This window comes from Colletotrichum aenigma, assembly GCF_013390185.1.
Source record: "Colletotrichum aenigma strain Cg56 chromosome Unknown KSG_Cg56_contig01, whole genome shotgun sequence".
Lineage (NCBI taxonomy): Eukaryota > Fungi > Ascomycota > Sordariomycetes > Glomerellales > Glomerellaceae > Colletotrichum > Colletotrichum aenigma.
Window position 1 is genome coordinate 294,005 of NW_023500907.1, and position 24,133 is coordinate 318,137.

At 53.7% G+C, this 24,133-nt stretch overlaps 5 protein-coding genes across 5 annotated transcripts; 1 reads left to right on the top strand and 4 right to left on the bottom strand.

Moving 5' to 3' along the window:
* Positions 1-682: 682 nt before the first annotated feature.
* CGCA056_v000088 (uncharacterized protein) lies at positions 683-1,254 on the bottom strand (the record flags this gene model as incomplete). Its single annotated transcript, XM_037315349.1, has 3 exons — positions 683-686; positions 760-1,144; positions 1,212-1,254. 3 exons carry the CDS (start codon positions 1,252-1,254, stop codon positions 683-685), a joined length of 432 nt encoding a protein of 143 aa, XP_037186159.1.
* A 756-nt stretch (positions 1,255-2,010) lies between these two features.
* Positions 2,011-5,508, bottom strand: cta3-0 (Calcium-transporting ATPase 3; the record flags this gene model as incomplete). The annotated part of the gene is made up of 3 exons (XM_037315350.1): positions 2,011-2,760; positions 2,811-4,767; positions 5,105-5,508. 3 exons carry the CDS (start codon positions 5,506-5,508, stop codon positions 2,011-2,013), a joined length of 3,111 nt encoding a protein of 1,036 aa, XP_037186158.1.
* A 5,565-nt stretch (positions 5,509-11,073) lies between these two features.
* Positions 11,074-13,080, bottom strand: CCD1 (Carotenoid 9,10(9',10')-cleavage dioxygenase 1; the record flags this gene model as incomplete). Its single annotated transcript, XM_037315351.1, has 2 exons — positions 11,074-12,982; positions 13,040-13,080. The coding sequence occupies 2 exons, from the start codon at positions 13,078-13,080 to the stop codon at positions 11,074-11,076; spliced, it is 1,950 nt and encodes a 649-aa protein (XP_037185173.1).
* A 1,080-nt stretch (positions 13,081-14,160) lies between these two features.
* CGCA056_v000091 (uncharacterized protein) lies at positions 14,161-15,203 on the top strand (the record flags this gene model as incomplete). Its single annotated transcript, XM_037315352.1, has 3 exons — positions 14,161-14,244; positions 14,309-14,516; positions 14,830-15,203. 3 exons carry the CDS (start codon positions 14,161-14,163, stop codon positions 15,201-15,203), a joined length of 666 nt encoding a protein of 221 aa, XP_037185174.1.
* Positions 15,204-17,928: 2,725 nt separating this feature from the next.
* CGCA056_v000092 (uncharacterized protein) lies at positions 17,929-22,343 on the bottom strand (the record flags this gene model as incomplete). Its single annotated transcript, XM_037315353.1, has 5 exons — positions 17,929-18,448; positions 18,503-18,932; positions 18,984-19,068; positions 19,125-19,800; positions 22,204-22,343. 5 exons carry the CDS (start codon positions 22,341-22,343, stop codon positions 17,929-17,931), a joined length of 1,851 nt encoding a protein of 616 aa, XP_037185175.1.
* Positions 22,344-24,133: the final 1,790 nt, after the last annotated feature.

Consider the following 24,133-nt stretch of genomic DNA (forward strand, 5'->3'; position numbering starts at 1 on the left):
TGGTAGGTATTTTATCAAACCCCCGCCAAGCCCTCCCATTTTCGTTGTTTATACGCATACGCATTCATCTCCAGTGACAGACCGTCTCCATGGGCATATACGGAGTACACGTATAGCGAGGCCATCTGTACGCGTATAGAAAATTGTAGCTGGACCCTGCGCTGTCCCTCCACACTGAAAAAGACCCTCACTCCACCGTGCCGCCACGCCTATCTGCTCGGAGAATTTCCCATAGGCTGTGCCTTTGTTAGCCTATTTCACAGTTAAGCGCATGGTGGTGCATCGCCCCTTTGGGTTTGGAGAGGCTTAGATCTCGTCCGCGTGGCATGCATGAACCCGACAGCTTGGCTCTGGGCGGATTGGATGACCAGTCTTCATACGTTAATTTTTAGATGGCATTTTTCTGCGTCCGAAACGGCTTGGGATAAGGGGCTGAATAACAAGATTTATACGCGTTTTTCTTACTGCAACCAAAACGTTCAACTCCAATCCACCACGCAACCTCAGTCAACCTTCCCCTCCCTCTTCTCCCGCTCAACCTTCATCTTATACTCAACCCAATCATCACTCCTCGGAAACGGCATACCCTCAGGCACATCCACCCCCAGAAACTCACAAAGTGGTCCCCATCCGTCCCCCGGACGAAACTCCAAAAACCGCCTCCCACCCTCCCCCAACGACCTCACCTCCGCGTGGTGCCGCTCCCAATACCCCCTCCCGTTCCTCTCAAAGTCGTCCCCCCAGCATGCAGAGTGGTACGCAGCCGCCAACCCCTCCATCGGGCTCCTCTTCTCCCGATCGCGGTTGACGAACCCATGAACCAAGGTGTCGCGCATCGACGCCGCCCAGGACTCGAACGAGCGCGTGGACAGGATGATGGGGCAGTCCGGGTACGCGGCCGCCAGCGCCGTGGGGAAGAGCGCGGGCGGGAAGTCGGAGACGGCTTCGTACGGCGCGAGGATGGTGTCCCACTGCTCGCGGGTCCAGGGTGTGGTAGTGATTGCCTTCTTCAGCTCTGACGGGGAGAACGGCGGGATGTGGTCCTCGATGGCGCGGATCCAAAAGTCCTGGTGGTTGTTGACCCCGACTTCGCGCATGTGGTAGACGGGGCTGATGCCGAGCTGGATCAGCGCGTCGGCGAGAGCTGGAGAGAGATTAGTCAGTACATGCCATCGTCAAATAGAGGAGGGAATAGCCATTGGCTAGCCTACATTGGGTTCCTGTCCTGGGAAGCCCGAGAATGAGGACTTTCATTTTGGACAACGGGTTGCTTTCTTCAAAGGAAGTCGCTTGGTGGTGGAGGCATGTAGGACTGAGGAAGGCTTGTCGCCGCGACCTCGAATTCTATTTAAAGTCTTCTGGAATTGGGTTCGTAACGCATTGGATGAACCTTGACGTGATCTGGCAGTGATGATCGGTAACCCGGCGTTTGCACCAATCCCCGGTTTGACCCGTGGTGTAGGTCATGTGAGTTGCCGGGATAGGAAGCTGGGACGGGGAGGGACCGGGTCGGAAGCCTTGAAGGATGTTGAAGGATTCAGCCCCTCTCCGCGGGGTATGCTGGGCGTCAAATGCTTGAGTATGCACCAAAAAGAACATTTCCCAGTAACACGGTGGTGGTTCATGCTTTAGATAAACAACAACGGCATCACTTCTAGCCGACATCACTCTGCAATGGTCACGCGTCTGGAGAAGGCCAAGGGTGGTGAGAGCTGATCAAACTCAGCTCGCTTTATTGCCGCTCATGGCTGGAGTATTCACTCTACAGCCGACTGATACGAGGTATTGCTGCTTAAATGAGTATTGAAAGAATCGAAAAAGAAAACCTAAGCCGTGAAGCCTGTCAGGCTGATGTTGAATAGCCCCAAATTCTGATTTCCATGCACCGGAGTTGTGTCCGGCTCCAACCCCGCAAGTCAGATTGACACCAAGGCGCCATTTTGTTCAGCCATTTCGCCGTTTCCTCCCGTTCGCTTTGCAGCGAATCCGTTGTCATTCTAGGATGGCAGACTATACCTGATCGACAGGAACGCGGGGGTTCATGCCGAGACCGAGATGGCGCTTCACGGCCTTCCAGCACTCAATAAGAGCGATGTACACGATCAGGCAAGCGACAACAATGCCCCACTCCCAAGTGATCATGTCATGCTTGAAAACAGCACGGTTGACCACAGGCAAGTAGATGACGGGGAAAGTCAATACGAAACCACCAGCGACAGCCCAGAAGAGGAAGCGGTTCTTGTAGACAGTCTTGAAAACAGCAAACGGACCGGTCCACAACTCGGGGTTCATGTTGAACAAGCTGCGCTGGAAGTGCTTGACTTCCCAAGAGGTGACCAGGAGCAGGAAGCTCAGGGTGGCATAGACGGTGGAGCGAGCTCTGAAGACAACACCGCAGGTGTCGTTGTAACCGTCGTTGCACATGCTTCCAAGGTCTCCGCCACCAGGGCCGTAAGCAACGGAGGTGAAGGCGGCGAGACATAAGGAGCCCATGTAGAAACCGTAGATCATCTTGTCGCGGATCAGATCCCAGGTGAAAACACCAATGCCGAGGTCGTGGGGTGCGCGCAAAAGAATGTCCGGTTGCGCCTCCTCCAAACCCAGACCAATGGCCAGGAACGATGAAGTAATGAGGTTCACCCACAGAATCTCCAGGGGGGAGAGGGGGAAGATGGAAGTGCCACTGCGGTCCTTGAAAGACAGTCCAATCAAGAGAAGGATGACCTGGGCAATGTTGGAAATCAGGAGATGGAGCAGGAACTGATCTACGTGTTAGTCCGAGTTCACAAAACGGGAAGGAAATCGACTACCTTCTGGATGTTGTCAAACAAGCGACGACCCTCCTTGATGGCAGTTACGATAGACGAGAAGTTGTCATCAGTGAGAACCATATCTGCTGCCTCCTTGGAGACGTCACTGCCTCTCTTGCCCATCGCAATACCAACATCCGCCTTTTTGAGAGCGGGGGAGTCGTTCACACCATCACCAGTCATGATACAGTAAGCCTTGCGACGATGCATCGCCTCGAGCATTCTGACCTTGGTCAGTGGGCTGCAGCGGGCGACGACGAGGGGAAGAGCGGGAAGAGCATCAACCTCCTCATTGCTGAGGGCGTCGAATTGACCAGCCGCCATAACAGCAGTCGGCTGTTCCCCTCCGGTGAGAATGCCGACTTCGTGGGCAATGGCAGTTGCAGTCTTAATGTGATCTCCGGTGACCATATGCACAGAGATGCCAGCAGTCTTGCAAAGCTTCACAGCGCCAAGTGTCTCGACACGGGGAGGATCGTACAAGCCGGCAAGACCCAGGAAGCGAAGCTTGCACTCAGCCTCATTTCTTTCGCTCGCATTGTCGTCGCTGTCGAGGAACCTGTGAGCGACGCAGAGAACTCTGAGACCTTCGGAGGCAAGCTCGTCGGCCTTGGCGGCGATCTTGGCCTTGACAGCTTCCGGCTCAGCCAGGCGCTGCAGCATAACCTCAACAGCACCCTTGGTGAATACTTGGCGAGGGGCCGAAGGGAATCCGTAGACAACACTCATGAGCTTGCACGAGGAGTCGAAGGGAAACTCATAGAGCATCTTCGTCTTTTCAGACGATACGAGGTCGTTCTTTCCCTTTCCGTAACGCATGGCGAAGACCTGGAGAGCGATCTCGGTGGGCTCGCCAATAGCGGACCATGAGACGGGCACCTCGGTGGCGGTGGTCATGGACTCAGTGTCGGTAGCCGTCTTGCCATCGGTGACGGAGGCGTTGTTGCATAGCGCAATAGCCTTGAGAAATGAGCCCATAGAAGAGGTCTGGATGGTGTCGTCGGTCTTCTCAACCGTCGGGGTCGACGCTCCACTAGAGGCCGAGCTCGATGCGGCGGAGCCGGGCCATCTAACCGTGCCGCTGGTCGGATCATAGGGGTCGGTAGTGCCCTCAATGATGGCAGTTGTGTCTTCGGCCAGCCAGATTTTCCTGGTAACCATGCGTCCCTGGGTAAGCGTACCAGTCTTGTCGGAGCAGATGTTGGTCACACCTCCAACGGCTTCGAGAGAAGACAGCTTGCGGACAATAACGTTGCCAGACGCCATTGCCTTGGTACCAACAGCCATGGTGATGGTCAAAACTGCAATGAGCGACTCAGGAATAACGGCCACTCCGACGCAAATACCATAGATGAGGACCTGATCGTCAATGTCGAACTTGCTGACGGAGAAGACAATGATGGCAAGCAGAATGGCTAGGCCGAAAAGTAGAAGGGCAAACTTGCTCAGCTTGACCTGAAGGGGAGTGCCCTCAAGACCCAGGATGCTCTTCATGGCAGCCTTGAAGCGCATAACAGCGCGCTTGGGCAGAGAGGCGTTCTCGTCTCGCTTGCGGGTTGTGCGCAGCATCATGGCAATCTTTCCCACCTCGGTCTCCATGCCGGTAGTGGTGACGATGCCGCGAGCGCGTCCGCGAGTGACGGTAGTAGCAGAATAGACCATGTTGATGCGGTCGCCGAGAGGGATATCCTCCTCCTCGAGGATGGCTTCAGGGTGCTTGCTGATGGGTAGCGACTCGCCAGTCAAGAGGGCCTCATCGATGGAGAGGTTGATACCCTCGAGAAGACGGAGATCGGCTGGGACGACGTCGCCAACAGCGATCATGACAAGATCGCCCTTGACGAGTGAATCTGCCTTGACGGTCTCCGCGATACCGTCGCGGACGACCTTACATGTCGGGGCGGACAGCGCGTACAGAGACTGAATTGTCTGCTCGGCATTGTAGTCCTGAATAAAGCTACGAGATTGTCAGCAGCGAGATTCGAAGAATCGGCGAGTGTAGACGTGAAGCTGGTGGAGACGTGAATGACACGGGCAGGGGCAGGGGCAGGGGATGCGCCACACCGCCGACACCCTTGTACACCCCTCTGGGCGAGTGGCCGGGAGGGGTGTCACCCAACCCACGGGCGGCGCAAGTGGTATTCTGTTCAACCAACCACAATATGCAGCCACTCCACCAAACAGGCAAGTCAAAGAAGTACCCGCGTGTGCAGCAGAAGCATCGGGAGAAGAGGACAGAAGAGAAGGCAGGCTATGCCAAGGTAGAAAGCAAAACGAGGGGGGCAAAGACTCACCCCACGACGATGTTCAGAAGAATGACGGCGGTGATAACGCCGCCTTCAATGTAATCTTGAATGGCAAAAGATAGGATCATGACGATCACGAGAACGAGGGTCAGACTGTTGGAAATCTGTCTCATGACAATCTCCCAAATGGAGAGGCCCTTGGCACCCTCGATGCGATTGGGCCCATCACGGTCGAGGCGGGCTTGCGCCTCAGCCTTGGAGAGGCCATTTTCAAGGTCGGTCTGCCAGAGAAATCCTATGTCCGAGGCAGGAGCGGCGTGGGCAGGCCGTTGAGGGACGGGGTTGGGTATGGGCGGGGGCCGCGGTATAGACGGTGGCTCGTCCTGCTCGGGGTTGACTTCCGCAGCAGCTGTGTGTTGTTCACCATGCCTGACGGCTTCGGGTTCTCCCATCGGATATCGGTAAGTTCAGCTAAAGACGGCGCTCGAGATTCAAGGGTGTTGGTGCTTTTGTGAAAGCCCAGCAGACGAAAGCCTTGTTGAAGAGTTGACGAGAGAATGGCAAGCGAAGAGCTTGGGTGATCGGGGTGGTGATAAGGAGAAGAAGAGAAAGGAATGGTGGAACAAGGGCGGAGGGTGGTGTCAAGTTATACTTGAGGTCCGGGCGAGGGGACTTGTGCCAAGGGAGGGGAAGACGGGCCAGGTTCAAAGTAACAAGTGCTGAATAGCGTATGGATGGTGGTAGCTGGGAATGAAGATGGATGTATCCGCCAGGTCCCTTCCGTCGGGGTCTTGGTTCTTGGGTGTTTGGGGGGTGTGCGAGTACTGGAAACAGACAACGGCGGCCGGTCGGGGGAGGTAAATGGAGCCGAGCGAACGGGACTGGCTGGGGCACCAGGGTTGGTAGTGAACGTAGGGCCGAAGAAGTGAAGACCGAAAGGCAGTGGAAGGTATCCGTCGGTCGATTGAGTATGGTGCGTATGCGGGCGTGGACGTGTGTCTGTCTCTCTCTCTGTACGGCTACCGCTCCGTGCCGGTCTGGCAGCGCGACTGTTAGTGAATGAGTCCAGGGAAGTGATGGGAGGGATGGGCGGCGTGGGATGATGGCATGTAAGGTACCTGTTCCATGGAAGACAGGGAAGACACGTCTAACGCAGCGACGACGACGAATAACGAACGAACGAACCTGTGGTGGGTAGCTTGGCGATTGGCAGGGGTTCTGGTTGGATGCTTGTTGATGTGCTTGGGAAGAGGCACGGATTGCGTTGGATGAATCCGATGTAGAGTAGCAGGGCCTCGTGGACGGCAAGATGAGGCGAGGAAAGTCAACCTTAGGGGAGAAAAACAAGGCAGATGCTGGGCTGGGTGAGGAATCGCACCTTGCCCTGCCTGTGGCTGGTGGCGGCAGCAAGTTGAACTTGGGAAGGGACACTACACAATGGCAAGAATGAACAAACGGGGCAGGTGCCTTCCTGGTTGGTGGTCGCTTCCTTCTTTCTTTCCAATTGCTGGAAGTATTGCGTTGCAGGAAAGCGCAACAGCGAGACTGCCAAATCCAACAGGGAAGCGGCGATGGAAGGAAGACACCAGCAACAACACTACACGTAACTGCCTTCCAGTCGGCTTGGTGGCGGGTGTTTCGCCTGGTGCCACAGGGCATCATCAGCTGGGGGAAACAGGCACTAACACGGAGCGGGAGCGCAAAGTGGAAAGGGTGAGATGTTGCCAAGAACATGCGTCCTCCAGTCATCGTCGTCTGCGCCCTGTTTCCCTGCCTTCCCCAGCGGTCTCGTGGACAGCGGAACAGTGGAAACAGCGCAGTCCAGCCCCTGCAGTGCAGTCGAATGGCGAGAAACGCAGTGACGCATCGCCGTCACAGCCCCTACAAGCACCAGACCAGTGGCCAAATGCCTTTGCACTGGTCTCAGTCTCGTCGTCTTGTCTTTTCCTGGCGTGCCCGCTGTGCTGTCCGCTCCTGTCGTGTTCCGGGGAACATCGATCGGTCACTGTCCACTCGTAGGGAGGCCGGGTGTGGAGCTCACAGCGGCGCCGCCAAGGAGCACCGATGTCCGCCGAGAGCGGGCTGGTCGTCGTCATCAGGGAAGGAGGAAACCGGCCGCCCAATCACGAGGGGCGGAACCGCTAGGGGGACGGACGGCGCTGGCCTGCTGATAGGGGCGACGAGAGTGGCAGTGCACGCACTTCGTCCAAACGCAGCTATCAACGACAGGCACAAGCAGTAAAAGGTACGGACGATGGAAGAGGCGAGGGGAGACCAGACGGGATACTCAGGATATCTACTACGGAATAGGTACACAAAGAGATACCTGGCTACTGATTGCTGCTACTGCTGTCTACATGCCCAAGTACAACCAATACATCAAACCCTACCTAGGTAGGTGCCTCAGGTGAGGTGAAGCATCGGTAAACCTCTATCTACCCAGGTAATTCACTGCGGTTTCCAGCAGCGGCTCTTGGCGAGAAACACTAGCGCCGTTAGCCCCACCCACCACCTTTACCTTCCATTCCAGACGCGAAGAGAAGCAAGAAGGAACCACTGAGGGAAGGCAGGCACCACAGCACCACAGCACCAACCGACTGCTCCTGCTGTAATTGCGACAGTACTCACTCACTGTGAAAGAAGTGCACCTGCTCTTGCTTTGCTCGCTCCCGCTTATCTGCGGATATTCCTTCCTCTATCCGATGCAGGTATCCCTTCATATTGAAATCCTACCAAGGCTACATCACATCAGATGACACTCTTTCCCCCACTGCAACTGTTCAGATAAGTCGGGCTTTCCATGCGGCCCCTGCAAAGCCAATTCACACTCACCTCAGGCACGCCAAACCGAACTGCTGCGCCAAGCTCCTCGTCCCCTCACCTTCGCTCGCCGTCTCCTCTGACAGACAACGCCTGGATTGGACGACATCATACCAAGAAATTCGATGCCTTGATTTCTATTTCCGTTTGGGCTCTCACTCGTGCCCCTGCAACTGCTCTACTCCGTGTCGAAATCCGCGAGCACCCGGCCATGCCATCATTGCACGCTTCCAGCATCCAAGCATCGGTGGGAATCTGCTTTTCTCTTTCCAGCCATCAAACACGCGAAACACTAAGCTTGTCTAAAAGCTCTCGCAAACCAACATGGAAAACGTTTGGCGCCTGATGGAGGGAGGAGCCCTGTTCATCAGTCCATCACCGTGATGTGGAAGGATTCTGACTTCCCTCCGTCGACGTCGGCAGCCAATCGCGCAATCCTGCATCCACATGCTCGCCAACCAGGAATGGTAGGTGAGCACGGCGCAACCCCGACATCCCAGCCGCCCCTACACCGGTCACAGGCGTGATGGATTGCTGACCTTTATCGCGCTTCCAGCCCATCCGCTTGGCTTCGCTTGAGCCTTCGTCTTCTCGTACATTCCGCCCGCCTGAAGCACGCACCTGGCAACCTGCATTTCTCTGGCACTCGCAGTCCATAGCAACTTGCATTCTCCCGCAACCCAGGATTTTCTGTTCCACCATTCGGCTATCTGCGCGTATCTCTTCCTAGAGGTGAAATATCAAACAGAACGGGTCGCGTATCATCGTATCAGCCCTGCAGCATTTGGCACATGACCGCTGTTCCGGCGATATAACCTGTTATCATCGAATCGTCATGCATACTTTGAGCCACGAAGCTCATATGTGGGCTCCGACAAGCATCCTGCCCATTCTTGCTTTTCCGTTTGCTACTTTACCGCCCACTTTGGTCACGAACGAGGTGCTGAAACTATCGGGAAGTCCCAGTGGCCTGAGGAAGCAATTCCAGCGGACACCGATTTCTTGGTCACGCACCAGTTGATACTACCGGACGCAACTTTGCAGGCTCAGCGAGATATCCTAAACGACACCAACCGGGGCTTTCCTGCAATAGTTGCTGCATCAGATCCATGCTCTCGCGTCGACTTGCCTTGTTACATCTCAACAAACTAATACTCACAGCAACATCGTCGAGAAAATTACAGAAGATCAAACCTTCTTCGAGCAGACATTAAATGCTGTCCGGCGACTTGAGGACTGCATGACAGGCTCGTGCGGCAAGCCGGACAAAAACATGCCTCGCCATACCAGAGGTCGTTGACAACGAGAAGAATCGAGATACGAAAGCACGTTTGGGAGATGGCTGGCAAACAGCCACGTATTCAGACGCCCAATCCGCACGTGCTGCAACCCCATTTGGCATTTGCTAAGCTTAATCCCCCCATAGTTTTACGCCAATCCGGTCCCATCCCGGAGCTTAGATCTGTCTGCCGCGAGATGACAGGTGTGGGGTTCCTCCATGTTGCCAACCTTTTGCCAATCCTCGCTAAAGTATCGCCCAGCTACTGGGAATGGGAACATGAAAACACGTCGAAAGTAAATTATCAATAAAATGCAGGACATGAACCATGGGCCCATTGCATGCCGGGGCCGGATGAGGAGAATGGATCTCGGTCACGAAACGCGGGGAGAATAATCCACTCGACACCAACAAATCGGCCTCCCTTGCCGGAACGTGACGGGCGCATCGGGTGTTCTCCACGCACATCACGGTCTCGGAGGCCAGAAGACGAATTCTGGATGCCGAACGCTCCCCATCCCTTCAATGATAATCGCAGCCGTCCAGCACTGCCCTGCGGGGTCATTGCTCGGCGCTCACCAAATGTCTGGGCATCACCATTTCCCTGCGCCCAACATTTGCTATCGGGAGATATCGTAACGAGAACTGCTGGACAGCTTGAGGAACGACTGTCGTTGAGATTGACGACATTGGGCGGGAGCCTCAACGTTTGATTGAGGAGCGGGATTTGCAGCCAGCGGCGGCATGGGGTGGGTTCCGCGGCTTCGGAGCGAGCAGAGAAACATGGAGCGCCAGACCAGGCATGGCAAGTCTTGCTTAAGCATAACTATAAGCGCTGTTGGCGGCATGTTGTGCCGTACTGCGTAGGGGAGGGGAAGACGGGAGCTTATGGCCCTGAGAGGTGGTCCACCCTAGACACATAGGCCCAGGCCTCCCTTCGCTGGCTGCGCTGGTTTCAGGGCTCCCGGGCACACAACATGTCGCCTGGTTCAGCCTTTCAAGCCCCTGTGGGTGCGCCATCTAGCGAATGCGGGGGAGGGACCAACGGGTGGGTAAGGCAAATGAATTCTACCTACGGATACCTCAAGGTGCCTGAGGTGGTTGGTAGACGGAAAAGACCTCTGCCTCCGCGACATTTCCAGCTGGTGCGGGACGTTGTCTCGAGCAAGCACCACGAACACCATGGTTCGAACACCATTGGTAACCTATGTGGATCGAGGGGGCGTCTCGTCCAAACACTTCGACAATGTAGCTATGGCGCTTGCCAGGCTACCAGGGATAAGTTCGCCTTCTGATGATTTTCACCTAGTAACAATCAGATGGACAACAGACGTTTCCCAGCAAGCGTCAATGTGGGTATGCAATACAGGTTGGATATCCGTTGTCGACACTCCCCTTCGTCGCTAATATAGCGCAGCCAAAATCAGTCTATGGCACGGCCAAGGCTGAGGTGGTTCATGATTACAACTCGAATCCTCTACTTTCCGGAATGCAGCCCACACGCTGCTTAAATCTACACTCCGATACCCATGTGTATGTTACATTTGCCCCGACAAGATGAGTCCATCGGGTGGCCAGCGTCCTCGCCCGTCATGGCCGCCGCGAAGGCTATGCCAGAGAGGTGAGAGCACCCCTCGGAGTGCCGAACCTACTCGCGTCGGACGCCGGCGCCTACGCGGTATAATCCCATGAGCAGTTGGATGTCCATGTATGCGTCTCCGCTTCTCATCGGAACCCGTGGCCTCAAGTCCTTGTCCAAGGAGTCTCGAGAATACTTCGACGCCATTCTGAAGGTCAGCCAAGTTGAGCAGCCAAGCTCGACGTCCCCTGTTTTGAGAAAGAAACAAATCATCGGCTTTCATTACTACTTTTATCGCCAAATATGAGGGACCTAGCTAGATGCTTGTGGTCACAAATGCTATGGTATCAAAGAATCCAACGCCAGCAGGCCCATGAGCTCATCGTCGCTGTCATCCCCATCTTCCTGGAATGCTTCCATCTCCTGTTCGTCATTATGAACGGTACGCACTCTTTCAAAAGGTATCTGGCACCTGATTTCGTCTTCACGAAACCAGGTACCATGCAATCCGTATGGCACACGCTGTGGTAGCTTTATTCTTGCAACCACACTCTTCATTTCCTTAGCGTCGATTATCCAAAGCTCGCTCGCGGCGTTAGGGCGACAGACCCCCTTGCTGTCAAGTTGTGATTCGTCAAAGACGTAAGTCAACAACCACCCGTCGTCCTCCGTCTGCGGCTGCGATCGAGCTACAAAGCGTGGCTCCTGGGCATACCAACCCTCGGGCATCTTGAACAGCTTGATTGGGTCTTTCGGGTCCTTACTCTCCAGAACCTGAGTCACATTGCGTGTGTCAACACAGCCTTTGACTGGTTGTGGAGGGTTCGCAATTCCTCGGTTGATCAGCGTACGGACGTCGACCTTGGCCAAATGGTCAATCTTGGCCGCTTTGCCAAGCGCGACGGTGTAGGAGGCCTCTCCAGTCGAGCAACCGTACACGTAACGAGCCTCCTGCGTCGAGTACTCCGGTGATACAGTGGGAAACTCGAGTGAGATAGCCGACAAAGCCCATTGATGTCGGATGTTGAACTGGACGCCGGGGATGCCTGACAGGGGGAAGTTGTAGTAGTACAGCCGACACTGCTCTTCCTCTGCATACTCAGGCGGGACCGGCTTCACTTCTGGTGTAGGGAGATTGCCTGCGCTGAAGACTAAAGATGCGGAAGTGAGCCGGCAAGCAATCAAGTTGACTGACATTGTCGGCCCATTGAGATCAGTTGGTGCCGATACCGAGTCCCAGCAATTCGCAGTGTGGAAGATAGTGCATGGATTGGTCTCAAACCATTGGACCGCGTCAGGTTGATGCCGGGGGAATATACCAAACCGCGACTTGCCTGCGGAATCGTATGACAAGCTGGCGACACCACGGATCAGGTTCATCGGGTCGAGCGAAAGCGGGAGGTCCATGATGACGGTGTGCCGCCGGGACACACCAAAGTCGTGCATCATCTTTGGCGACTCAACTCCGGGAACTGCCACATCGAACATGGCCTGGCGTGTTGCTAGTTTCGACGATGTTGGAGGAACGACAGAGTACCGCACAAAGGGCTTGATGAAGGTTGAGTGGAAGGTAATGAGCTCCTTTGTGACTGGATCAACGCGCGGGTGGGCGGTAGTCCATTCCTTCATGAAGGACGTGGCACCGGTTCCTCCAAAACCGCTTTCGCTGGTACTCCTCGGCTCGTTTTCAGCAACTCGTCCATTGAACCAGCCGATGGTCTCGAGGCTCGGCAGAGCAAATCTCAAAGGCGGCCCGCTTTCGCATGTTGCCAGCGCGCGACCGTTATGGAAAAGCACACTGGTATTCGCGACGCTGATCTTCTTGATCGATCGCCCAGTCCCAGGGAGTCGTGACAGGAGTACCAGGAATATGGTCCGAAAAACCTCAAAAATGATGCGGAACATGCTGAGGGCTGGGTTTACGAGCGTCGCAATGCTGGGCAGAACGGGTCGACGTAGAGACTTGCTCTCTTTGGCGTAACAGTAGACGTCCGTCAACAAATACTGATTCACGAACTCGGGCTGGATTTGGGTCTGCTTCTCGCCCACGCGCCGAAAGAGGACCCCGCTGAGCATGCCGTCGCCGTCAAACCAATGCGCAGCTCGAGTTGGGTCGTCATTAGTGAGGGGGTTACCGCCATTGCGAACATACTGGCCTCCTGCGAGGTCAACTGGTATCGTGCCCTCATACGAGCATGCTGTCAACGGAAGACATGACTGGATTGGGGCAAAGTTGCCTGAGAGATAGCTGTCGCGCATGTCAGCATCGCCTTTGCTTCGACCAAAGGGAATCCATTGTACTCACGGATGGTGCTTATCATCTTCATGGAGAGCATCGTTCGCCATCTTCAGCGCCGCTCGATGTCTGGGGGGAAGACTGATGTCTCAGTCTCACAACGGCTTCAGAAGCTTGGCGACCAGGCACGCAAGAAAGCCACGGCGGGAGAGAAATGACAGGACCAACGTCCGGTATGTCTAGTTAATCCTTTCAACAGATGACAGGTCAAAACCAAGACGACCCGTCGAAGTCCACGCTCACGGTGGGTAGTATCGCACTGTTCTGAAAGACGGTCAGAATGATTTCACATTCCCAGCCCCACGATTCGCGACTAGTCGATTATGTGCCGAAGTTGCGGTGCCAAAACACCTGACTACTACTATCAATTGACCAGAGCTTTGAGCTAGATGACGACATGGGACGAAGGAGCTCGGGGGTTTGGGGGTGCTCAGATCTTTGTGCCCAAAGCTCCTGTCAGGTAGCTCGCTCGCGCCCTGCCTTGCCAACTCAGATTATCAGTCCAAACAAAAGCGGGGGAAGAACAACTCAAAGAAACCGGTCCCCGCTTCTGAGATTCCTGATGCGGTGCCATCAAGAAGTCGATGGCTAATGAGAATGGCCAATCTTTGAGTTGCCAAGAGAGCCTGGTCAGGGGTGCAAGGCAAGCTTTCGCAGAGCGTCAAACGCCTGGGGAAGATTTGTGTCTAGCCCGAACTGCATGGTCATCAGACCCATTTCTGATACATGGGTGTCGGGAGAGAAAGAGAATGAGAATCAGAGTCGTGGGTGTGAGACCAGATCGGGAGGCTGGCTTGGCGATCGGCGCGGGCTGCAGGTCAAAAAAGCAGCCAAAGAGGAGCTAAAAGCTTCTGCATCGCTTCCCATGAGGGACGAATCGCCGTTGGAGGCGTTGTTTCGAGCGCCAGAGTCTAGGTTCTACCTCGAGGGGGGACCGGCGTTCGTTCTCGCGTGCAGAAATGCAAGAAAATATGCGGCCAGTGACATGACAACTTGGCGAAAAGTGCGTTTGCCGGCGCTAGCTCCGGGCATTGTGGGACCCGGGAATACCGCTCGGCAGCATCCGGTGCAGAGCCCGGACAAAGTGGTGACTTCATCGACACGAAGTCTTTATCCGCGGAGCAGACGCTATGTGCTGTTACCTAATTATGGCAACCGAGTGGACGAATTACCTAGCGGTGACTCGTCGCAAAGTGCAGCTCCTTCATCACCAGGTAGCTGTCCTTGTTCTCTCTCGTGTCAGTGGGAATGGGCCTAGAATGCTGAACCTCGTCATAGACTGATCACGTCGGAAATACGGCTCGCAACTCGGCTAGCTCCTTTTTCAGTAGCGGAACACGCAACAATATCCCTTTTGGCGCGTCGCAATATCATTCGCAACGCAGGGAAACTTCGTGCCCAAAAAGCAAACATGGCTGGGCAAGCTTTCACTCGATTGCCGTAGCGCCCGTCGTAGTAGCAGCCCCGCGTCTTGTCTCTGTCGTAGGTGCGTTTCCACGGGCGGAGGCTACCATCCTGTCTGCCAGCTGATGGTGTCCTCCTTTGGGGAAACGAAAATGCCCGTCTGTTCGCGCCCAAACGTCCGAGCAAGCTGCCCAGCGCGCCATCGCGAGTCTAATCGTCATCCGGAGCTCATTGTGCGCCGCGACCGCAACCACGATGTTACCTGTATCCTGTAAATCATTTGTCCAATGGGACGTGCTCACTACAGCCCGACCTAGCGAAAGCATTCATGGCTAGATGCGGGATTGTCGGCAGGGGGGTTGGGCATCTGTGTCCTAGTCTCGAGTGTAAATCAGATGTTGTGTTGCGACTGGGCAGCACTGTTACGAGTACGGATGAGGATATATTGGGTGGGTTGAACCCCTCTTTCTCCTCCCTCAGCTCCCCAGAGTCGCAGTGCCTCAAGAAGCATAACGACCCCCCGAATTTCTGTTCCAGATCTTGCCTCATTATCCCCATTTACTCGAGAACAAATCATCCCCATGCAGCAAGTTTTGGTTGGTCACATAACACGAGCAACCACAATGGCCAACGACGCCCTCAACACCAACCGACGCGTCGGCGCCCAGGCCGACCTGGCCGTCACCACCCGCGGCTCGGATTGGTACTTCGCCGTCTGCGCCATTATGGCCGTCTCGACTCTCGCCTTCCTCGGCATGGGCATGGCTAAGCGCGAGACGCACCGCCTGTTCCACTACATCACGGCATCCATCACTTTTGTTGCTTGCATATCGTACTTTTCCATGGGCGCCGGTCTCGGCCAGACACCTGTTCTGGTCGAGTTCCCCCGCCCCAACGACAGCCAGGTCTCCGGCGCCGGCACCCGAGAGATCTACTACGTCCGCTACATCGACTGGTTCGTTACCACGCCGCTTCTGCTTCTGGATCTTCTCCTCACCGCTGGCCTGCCCTGGCCGTCTATTATGATTGCCCTCCTCGCTGATGAGGTTATGATTGTCACCGGACTTGTTGGTGCTCTCACCAGCACGAGCTACAAGTGGGGATACTGGGTGTTTGGCATGTTTGCCTTCTTCTACGTCGTCTACTCCCTGGTCTTCGAGGGTCGAAAGCACGCTGCTGCGCTCGGCGGCTCCATCCAGCGCACCTACACCAATTGCGGCGTCCTCACCATCTTCCTGTGGTTTTTGTACCCCATTGCTTGGGGCGTCGCCGAGGGCGGCAACATCATTCACCCGGACTCCGAGGCCCTCTTCTACGGAATCCTGGACGTGCTGGCCAAGCCTGGCTTCGGCTTCCTCCTCCTCTGGGGACACCGCAACATCGACCCCGCCGCGTTGGGTCTCCACATCCGCCCGCCCGGCGCCCAGAAGACCCACCCGGGCCAGCACGGGGGTGACCACGGACACCTCGGCGCCACCGGCGGCGCGGGGCCCTCGAATGGTGTTTGATGACACTTTTGACTGGAGCTTCTAGGTTCACACACCAGCATCCCACCAATAACGTATGAACATGGAGGTTTTGCGGCGGGTTCAGGGTTCTAGTAACTACAAGAGGTTACTAGACCTCTTTGCATAAGCATTGCCCTTATAGTTTTAAAATTGAAGCTTTTGAAAAAAAAAAAGTTCCCGTGGATTAGCTTTGATGGTCAGGAAGAGGGGGGAATGTGGGGAAACGGGAGGTTTGTTATCTGGTTTCTACTGATGTTGGGCACTGCACACTGGGCGCATAAGCCCCCTCTCCTATAGTTTACTATTATGTATCTAGGGGAAGGCAAGGGCTAATTTATTGCGGGAGTTCAAATCCTTAAGAAGCTTTAATGTTTATACCCACAAATAACTATCGTTAACCGTGCTTTTTTAATGCGTGTTCTCCCGTTTGGCAACTTCATATGATTTATCTAGCCTGACTTATCGCACGTACCTAAGTGTTAGGCTGGGCATTAGGCAAGACATTGCTCTATGAGAGTTGACTGAACCAGGGGTTGATACAAGTCATCAGCACGGTGGTCGACAAGGGTCACTGGAAATTCCACCAAGGTTCAGACCGGAGCTTGGGTCTTCATGGCATGACGACTACATACCCCGTGTCTGCAGTTGAGGCTGCCTGTCACCCATTTTGACGTTTTGCGGGGTTGCAATGCGAAACTGGGCATACTCAGACAGGGCTTTAGGGTTGTCTGCCCACTGGATTCATGCCTTGTGCCGTTGGGTTTTGTGCCCAGGCGCGAAGCCTCGAATTTCTTGGAGGTTTATTTGTGGTCATACGGGGGTATTGGAGGATCCTTTGAGATATGCGTGGGACACGTTTGTAGGCTTTTCCCGTTAGCTGTTGAAACTCTTTGTTTGATGAGGCGAACCGAAGCAAACTTTGCTCATGAGCTTTGTCTTATTCTGAACCCCTCATCGGTCTCCTGGAAATTTGTGAGTCTACGAAGAGACACGATACATACAAGCTGTACACAAAATGTTAGGTTTTTCCCGTCAGTTCTTCATATTTCCTTGGCTGGTTCGGCGAAGCGGTTATTATTGGTACTATGGCTGAGTAGACTGGCGGACATCTGCTACACGTCGTGCTTGGCTTTTCCCTCTCGTGTGTTTCTTTGGTACATTTCTTCATGGTCTACTTTATCTTATTTCATATTTTGCTCGGCTTTCTTCATTTTCTGGGATTCTAGATATCCGATGCATTACTTTTGAATGCCCTTTGCTCTAGGAGAATGAGACGCATCCGCAAAAGACGATGAACACATACATGACATAGGTGAGGCCTCACTAGAATGTCTCGCCTCGACATATTCAATTGGAGTAATGCTTCGAGTGATACGCTAGTAATGTAAATAAGTTAGGCTTTGGTGTTATATTATTCTAAATTAAAGCTTACCCGCAAAAGCACCTGCGTAGTATTATAGATACATAAGTATATATGTACATATACATATTAATACGGCTTATCCCTCCTAGCTTCCTCCTTCCTATTCTTTTTCCAGTTATGCTTTTTCCCCAGTACTTATCTGTGGGTCCTGACGTGTTCCTTCTGCATGGGGCCTACGTTAAGACTATCAGACTGGATTGTAAATGTTCAAGCCAGCAACGCTGAGGCATAGTTCTCATATCGTTTCTCTATTATTTAGGTGAAGTGCCACTCTGCCAACTGAATCTGGTGGCGGGCTAAAGCCTACGGGCGAATTGCACCATCTACCTGCTCTGTTCCTATGTCAGACGTTGCGAATTCTCATTCTGTTCGTCCAATCGCAAAACGTAAATGCCTGGCGCAAATATCTGCCGTATACGTGTCGCTGGCATCAGCAACGAGCTCACTTTCCAACCTGGACTGCTTGTCCCGATTCAATCCCCTGTCCCGTAACCTCACTGAGCTCCAAATTCCTGCTCCTACAGACGATTCCCTAAAGGTCAGCCATGTCTCTCGGAATCTGCTCACTCCCGCTTCAACTTCTGCAGGTCGAATTCATCCTGATCCACCATAAGAACACACTGGCCGATGTCGACGTAGACCGGAAGCTTCCATTCGTGCACCTCGGGGCTGTCCGGGTCACCGTCATCTTCCTCCGCCTTCTCTCGCAGTACCATAAAGTCCTTGCTGTCTTCCCGGACGTGTTCCAATGAGATCCTGTAAGATCCCTTTCTCCGGGAGCCGAGGTCAAGAAAGTCGTAGGCATTATAAACTTCAATGCGCCGTTTGGCGGGGTCTTTCAGGTTCTCCATGGTCCCTCGATGAAAAGGTTCACATCTGACTCTCATGCGAGACTCGGTACGGAGATGGAAATCAAATTCCCAGTTCTGCTTCTTGTAAGTCGGAATATTTGGCGTCGCCAGGCCATCTGGGCCCTTCAGACTCGGTGAGTGGAGGGCAAAAGCAGCACCCTGCTTCATAAATTCCGCAACAGACGTTGCTTTTGAGAGAGCCAAGGCCGCACCTTGGGCAACCACCAATCGCCTGAAAACATTGTCAGCCACGGCCGCCGTTTTGTATCAGAAATTGCCAACTTACATGTCCGAGACTGCGCGTATTTCGGACAGCGCAATGTATTTCCATCCGGGTTGGCTGTCTATTTTGGTAATTGTGGCTGCACGCGCAGCCGCATTCAAGTAGCTGCCGCCCGTAAGAACCACAGTTGTCGGTACCGCTCTGCCCATTCTGGCAGTGATCTTGGTGTGGACTTCCTTGAGAGGTCTATCGAATGCTCTCTTGTATAGTCGTGCGGCGTCCGCGGGCCCAGTAGGCTGCCAGATATGTGGTTCTTTGTCACAGACGAGGGTAAAGGCTGTGCCGTCGTGGTTACCCTGCTTCAGCTTCAGGCACTCCATGAACCCCTTGACGCATTCTTCAACTTCATCCTGGCTACCTTTGGTACATTCCGGATCCTTGCGGAGTGCCTTCTCAACTTCTCGTGCGTAAAGCTCTGATCCTCCGGGAGCGCCTATCATATGTTAGAAAATGTTGAACGCACAGCTCCCCCAACTCAACTTACCCCAGGGTTTCTGAGTGGCGAAGAAAGCAGGCTTGGAGTTTTCCTTTTCTTGCTCATTCCATCTCAGATGGAACGTAACGCCATTCTATAATCCTGTTAGCACGTGTGGTTTCGACATAGGCTAAGAGTAAAAATGCTTACCACAGTGTGGCCGCCAAAGTCCACAACCATAACCCTGTGCGGGTACTTCTCGTCGCCCTCTGGTCTTTGCAGAATGCCCCTTATATGACCGTGTAGGAGATAATGACCCACGGCCTCTGCTTCGTAGATAAATACAAAGTTTTCGGGAGTGATGTTCGGAAACGCTTCCTCCAGAATGCCTGCATACATTGTCTGGAACGGCGGCGTGTTCCATGTGACGGGGAGCGTGACAGCAATGCGGTCATAGGATAGACCCTCTCGATCACACGTGTCTTGGGTAGCCTTGGCAACTTTTCGTAAACACTCCACGACGTGCGCACGAAGTTGGTCTGTGGTAAGTTCTTCTCGCTCCTTCTGCTTTAGAATGAGGTCGCCTTTGAATGTTTTTTTCAGAAGCGACTGGACATCCTTGTCAACTTTGGCGTCGTCGGTAGCTCGTCGAACAAGTTCGTAGATGAGAAATTTAACACTCAGCCATCCACCTGCGCGAAGCGCGTCGTGGCCTGTCTGGCCTGTGGATGGTTTGAGCGCCGAGGGGAAGTCGAAATCTTGTCCGTTGTTAGCTCCTTGAGGAGGACATTCCGGGTCTCTCACATCGTAGAAGATGCTACGATCTCCGACTTCGACGCAAAGACTGGCCCTGATGGCAGTGCTGCCATCGTCCAAGCCAAGGTAACTGAATTTTATTGGTTAGCAGCTTCCTCTTTGGTAAGGTGGTGACGGTTTGACATGCGCTTGGTTGAGACCAATCTTTCTCCGCTTGGGGTTTGCGGATCTATCGCACTCCGTAGATCCTTCCGTCGACCTCTCACACTTGCTTCTTAATCCCGCCTGTGGTCCGGGCTGTTCATCCACGCCCGTCCGTTCCTTCCTTTTCTTGGTTGGTCTACGTTGAATCTCTGGTGAGGCATCCATCGTGTTGAACCGAAAGCTATCATACGACTTGTGAAATGCGTGCCGTTTGTCCTTGTGTTTGTCGCGCAGCATTGTTGAGGACTGTTACTAAGGAGGCTGAAATTCGCAACAGTTTTGAAGGAGGATTGAGTGGGTGAAAGATGAAGAGGCAGGGAAAGAGAAAATGAAAGTTGAACTAGATGGAACAGCACACGCGGTAAGAATCAGTTGAGGTTTCAGCTTTGAACGAGGTGAGAAGCTGGTGGGAGGCAAAGGTTGCATGGGGGGACGAAACTGGATTACCTTAAGTGTAAAGCCGGTCTAGATGATAGGTTGGTCGAGGTGAAAGATTGATCGAGGTGAAAGATTGTTCGAGGTGAAAGGTTCGAGGTGAAAGGTTGTTCGAAACAAAAGATTGGTCAAGGTGAGAAGTCGGCTGAGGCCCTCCACTTTATGTTCCCTAAATCTTTTGTAGAAGTGAACGCGGTGGCGGTCGAGGTGAGAAGAAAAGCCCAAGAAAGGAATGAACGACAGGATGAAAGGTAGGAGGGATCCAGAACCGTCGCACAACCAGACGTCCATTTGTGCCTGCGAGATAAGGAATATTCAAGTTCAGGATTGTTTGTCCCTTCGGGAATACTTCGACATGTACAATAGGCTGCTTGTAGCCATGGGACCAGAGGTCTAGATAATTCCCAGAGTGTAAGAGTATTTATACCCGCAGGACCAAACTTCAACATACCATAGAGATACTGACAATTATTTACTTGGTATCCAGTATCTTTTGGATAGATAAAGTTGCAGCATGTTTACTATCAGATATATGACCTAGTCAAAAACACGCATGCGCAACTGTTCTGAGCATATCCTCCGACCATTTTCAAATTTAACACAGACATTAGTAGGTTATAAGCTCCTTCTGCTTGGCTAGAAGTCTATGCTCGTTTACAGAATTTAGACATCTAATAAGACTCTCAAGAGCCAATGCCTTAATTTTACCACATATAAAGCCTTCATGTCGAAAGGTTAATTGAGTCTAAGGGATCAGATTGATTGCTAGGCTGACTTTCTTAGAGAACTGAAGAGGACTGAAGCAACGATATATAGTCTTCACGACATCTTTTCTCACGTGCGACGACAACATCGAGCCTCTCATATTAAATTGACACAACTGCGCTGGCCTTTAAGAGAAATCATGATTTCTTTTAGGACTTAACCTACATCTCAGCCTGTGTCTTTGTCGCCCTGACTTAGAAAACACACGATTCTGATTACTTCCAGCCAGGATGATGTTTGTGAGAGAATCAACAACTCTTCCTCACATCAACAAGTCTCGGAGCCGGTAACCAGACCTTCGGAGCCGGGCTGCAGGTTTGCAACTTAACGATACATCATCATGAAAGCGAAAAGTCACCACGCAGTTGATTGCACAAACCAATCAGCTCTCTCAAGCACGCTGGAACTCTCACGTTGTCTCCCACCTCAAATGCCGCCAAGCAGCCAATGACAATAGCCCAACACCACCAACCCTTCAAAACTCAGGAGTAAACTCCGTCCAGAATTGAGTTTCGACGACATCGAAACCTTAACCTCGTGTAAGAGATCCCCTTCCCATCGAAAAGCCAAAACTTGTAGGCATCCCACGCTGCTCCCCCAATCAAGCAAGCCCTCGAACTCACCTCATTCACGAATCAGGCAGGTATCGTCGTCATAGACAAACTCAAAAAGAACCCTCAAACTTCTCCCCGTCCCTCTTCTCTCACTCATCATCAGAGAAGCCGTCATCGCCATCCCTCCTTGTGCCACCCTCTCACGTCGTCGTCTCATCCCGTCTCAAGATCCGACGTGAGCAACCCAGCACTCCTCGCGCCCGCAGCGAAACCCTGCCTCTAAACCACTCCCATCTCAAACTCACTCATACCAAAGCTTCGTTGAGAGCCGGCCTTGGTTCTACGTGGCGTGGGCGTCAAGCATCCAGTAAGCATGGCCACCTTGAAGACCCCCAAGGTGTAAACAACATGTGCCGCTCAACAGCCGCACCCGGAAACTTTCCTCCTACCACCACCTACAAGGGAAGCCCCAAGGGGAGAAGATTCACCTGCAGAGAGACGGACAATCTATTGCGGAAAAGGGAGCTTCCTCGTTCAGAATCCGAGCCAAGCTTTCTGCTTAGGGTCAATCAAACCGGTACTCCCGGAGCATGTCCCGATTTTCAAACTTCATCGCCTGCAGCATCATCACACTTCTTAGCTCCCCAAGAGAGGCGTGTTGGATGTCGGTATCCTCAAGTTTGGCGCCAAAACGCAACAACGACCGGGATTTCATCTTGAGTCACCTTCTTTCTCTCGTTCTCCGCGCGAGCGCCCGATAACCGATACCCACGTGGGTCATCTCCATCTGCGAACTGATCAGTATTTTTTTGGGGAATCGAAGTTTGCAATGTGCGCGCTTTCTGTAATGTTCTCCAGTTTTTGATCTTCACCGCGAACGGAACACGCGTCGAACGAGCGAACGCGGGCTCGGCGGTAACACGCTAACTACACGAGAAAAATGGGAGCCAAGCCCTCACCAGCCGATCATGGGAACACGAACCCCTCGTAGGGATACGTGGGCTTTTGTCTGTTACTCACTCGGCCGGCGGAAGGCCGAGCGTGAATGAATTCTGGAGAATGGGTGGGTAAGTATCTCCCTTGTGTGGAAGAAAATCCCCGGTGTGGTTTTCTTGGGCTGGGTTGGTAGTGTAGGTCAGTTGGGCTTGAACGTTGAACCGCAAAAACCCCCGCCGAGAGAGTGTCCGAGATTGGGAGCTACCCTCTAGAGCCGTGCACGGCACCGGCGTTGGTGGCGGCGGCGACGGCGGCGAGGCGGCTGGCGGCTTTCCCAATCCCTCCTTCACTTGGCGGGATCACGCAGCTCCGAGGAAATATTTTGGCCACGGAGATGTAATTCAATACTACGTAGTAGAACCTGATCTGATCTTGATTTGCTGCATTGTGGTGGCAACCGATATATCGTAAACCCCGGAAAGAAGGAATTACCATTACACGAAGACAGGACCGGTACCGATACGTCACATGCGAAGTGAGACGGGATGCGAGGGGAGGGGGACGGACGGACAGCCACGGTGTCGGATAGGACTCCGTGACATGCAGAGGGACCAAATAAAAACGAAGTTGCGGGTCTTCGCGCGACCGAACCCCAGCCGCACATCGTCAGCGCAGCAAGGACCGCTGACTGGGCATCAACAACTCAGCAGTTTGGTTGTGGAGAAACACACAGAGAGCAGAGAGAAAAAGGTGATTGCGCGTCTATTGTGTAGAGAAGTCGCCGTCCGGTCTCATCTGACCTCTTCCCGCCGCCGGCTGTCATGCCCACCGAACGTAGCGCAACGCCGCGCGCTGTGCATGTAAATCAGACGCCCCTCTCTCTCCGTCCATCATCCCAGTGCAAAAGCCAAAGTTCACGGACGACGGTGGGGTGCCGTTTTGGTTGGCTGATGAGAGACGGGGACGTGGCAGGATAAGAACATGAGGCCAAACAGGCGGCCAACGACATCGGCAAACCAACATCGGCCGTCTATTTAGGGTGCTGGGGCTAGGAAAGGGCGGGGATGTGATGGCGAAGGGGGTTGGGCACGCAGAGTGTGCAGGGAGAGTGCCAGCAGTCAGAAAGAAGTCACGATACGAAAAGGGAACATGGCTTGAAAAGAGGCAAGGGAGTTCCAAGTTTGGAGTGGTCGTCAAAATTGGCCGCTACAACCTTTTGCCCTTGCGTCCCACCGGCGTCTCTGCCCACGACGATGTTCATTCGTAGGCGTTTCCAGAAAGCTCCGGTCTTTCTCGGAAGAACAGCCTCAGAGGCGGGGCTGCGGAGGGCGGATGTAAGAGTCACGATGCCATGTGAGCGGACGGTTAGACGAGCAGATTGCCGGAAGGGTGTCTACGAGTTTTCCGTGTTTTTCTTCTCGGAGGGGCGAGAACACCGTGGCGGCGCGCGAACATGATTTGGAAACAAGTAAGAAGCAAAAGGAAACAACGACGGGTGCGTCGTATTATTGCTCTGATGTTCCAGCGGAAGAGGAGACGTCGAAGACACGCCGTGCCTGATGAGCCTGT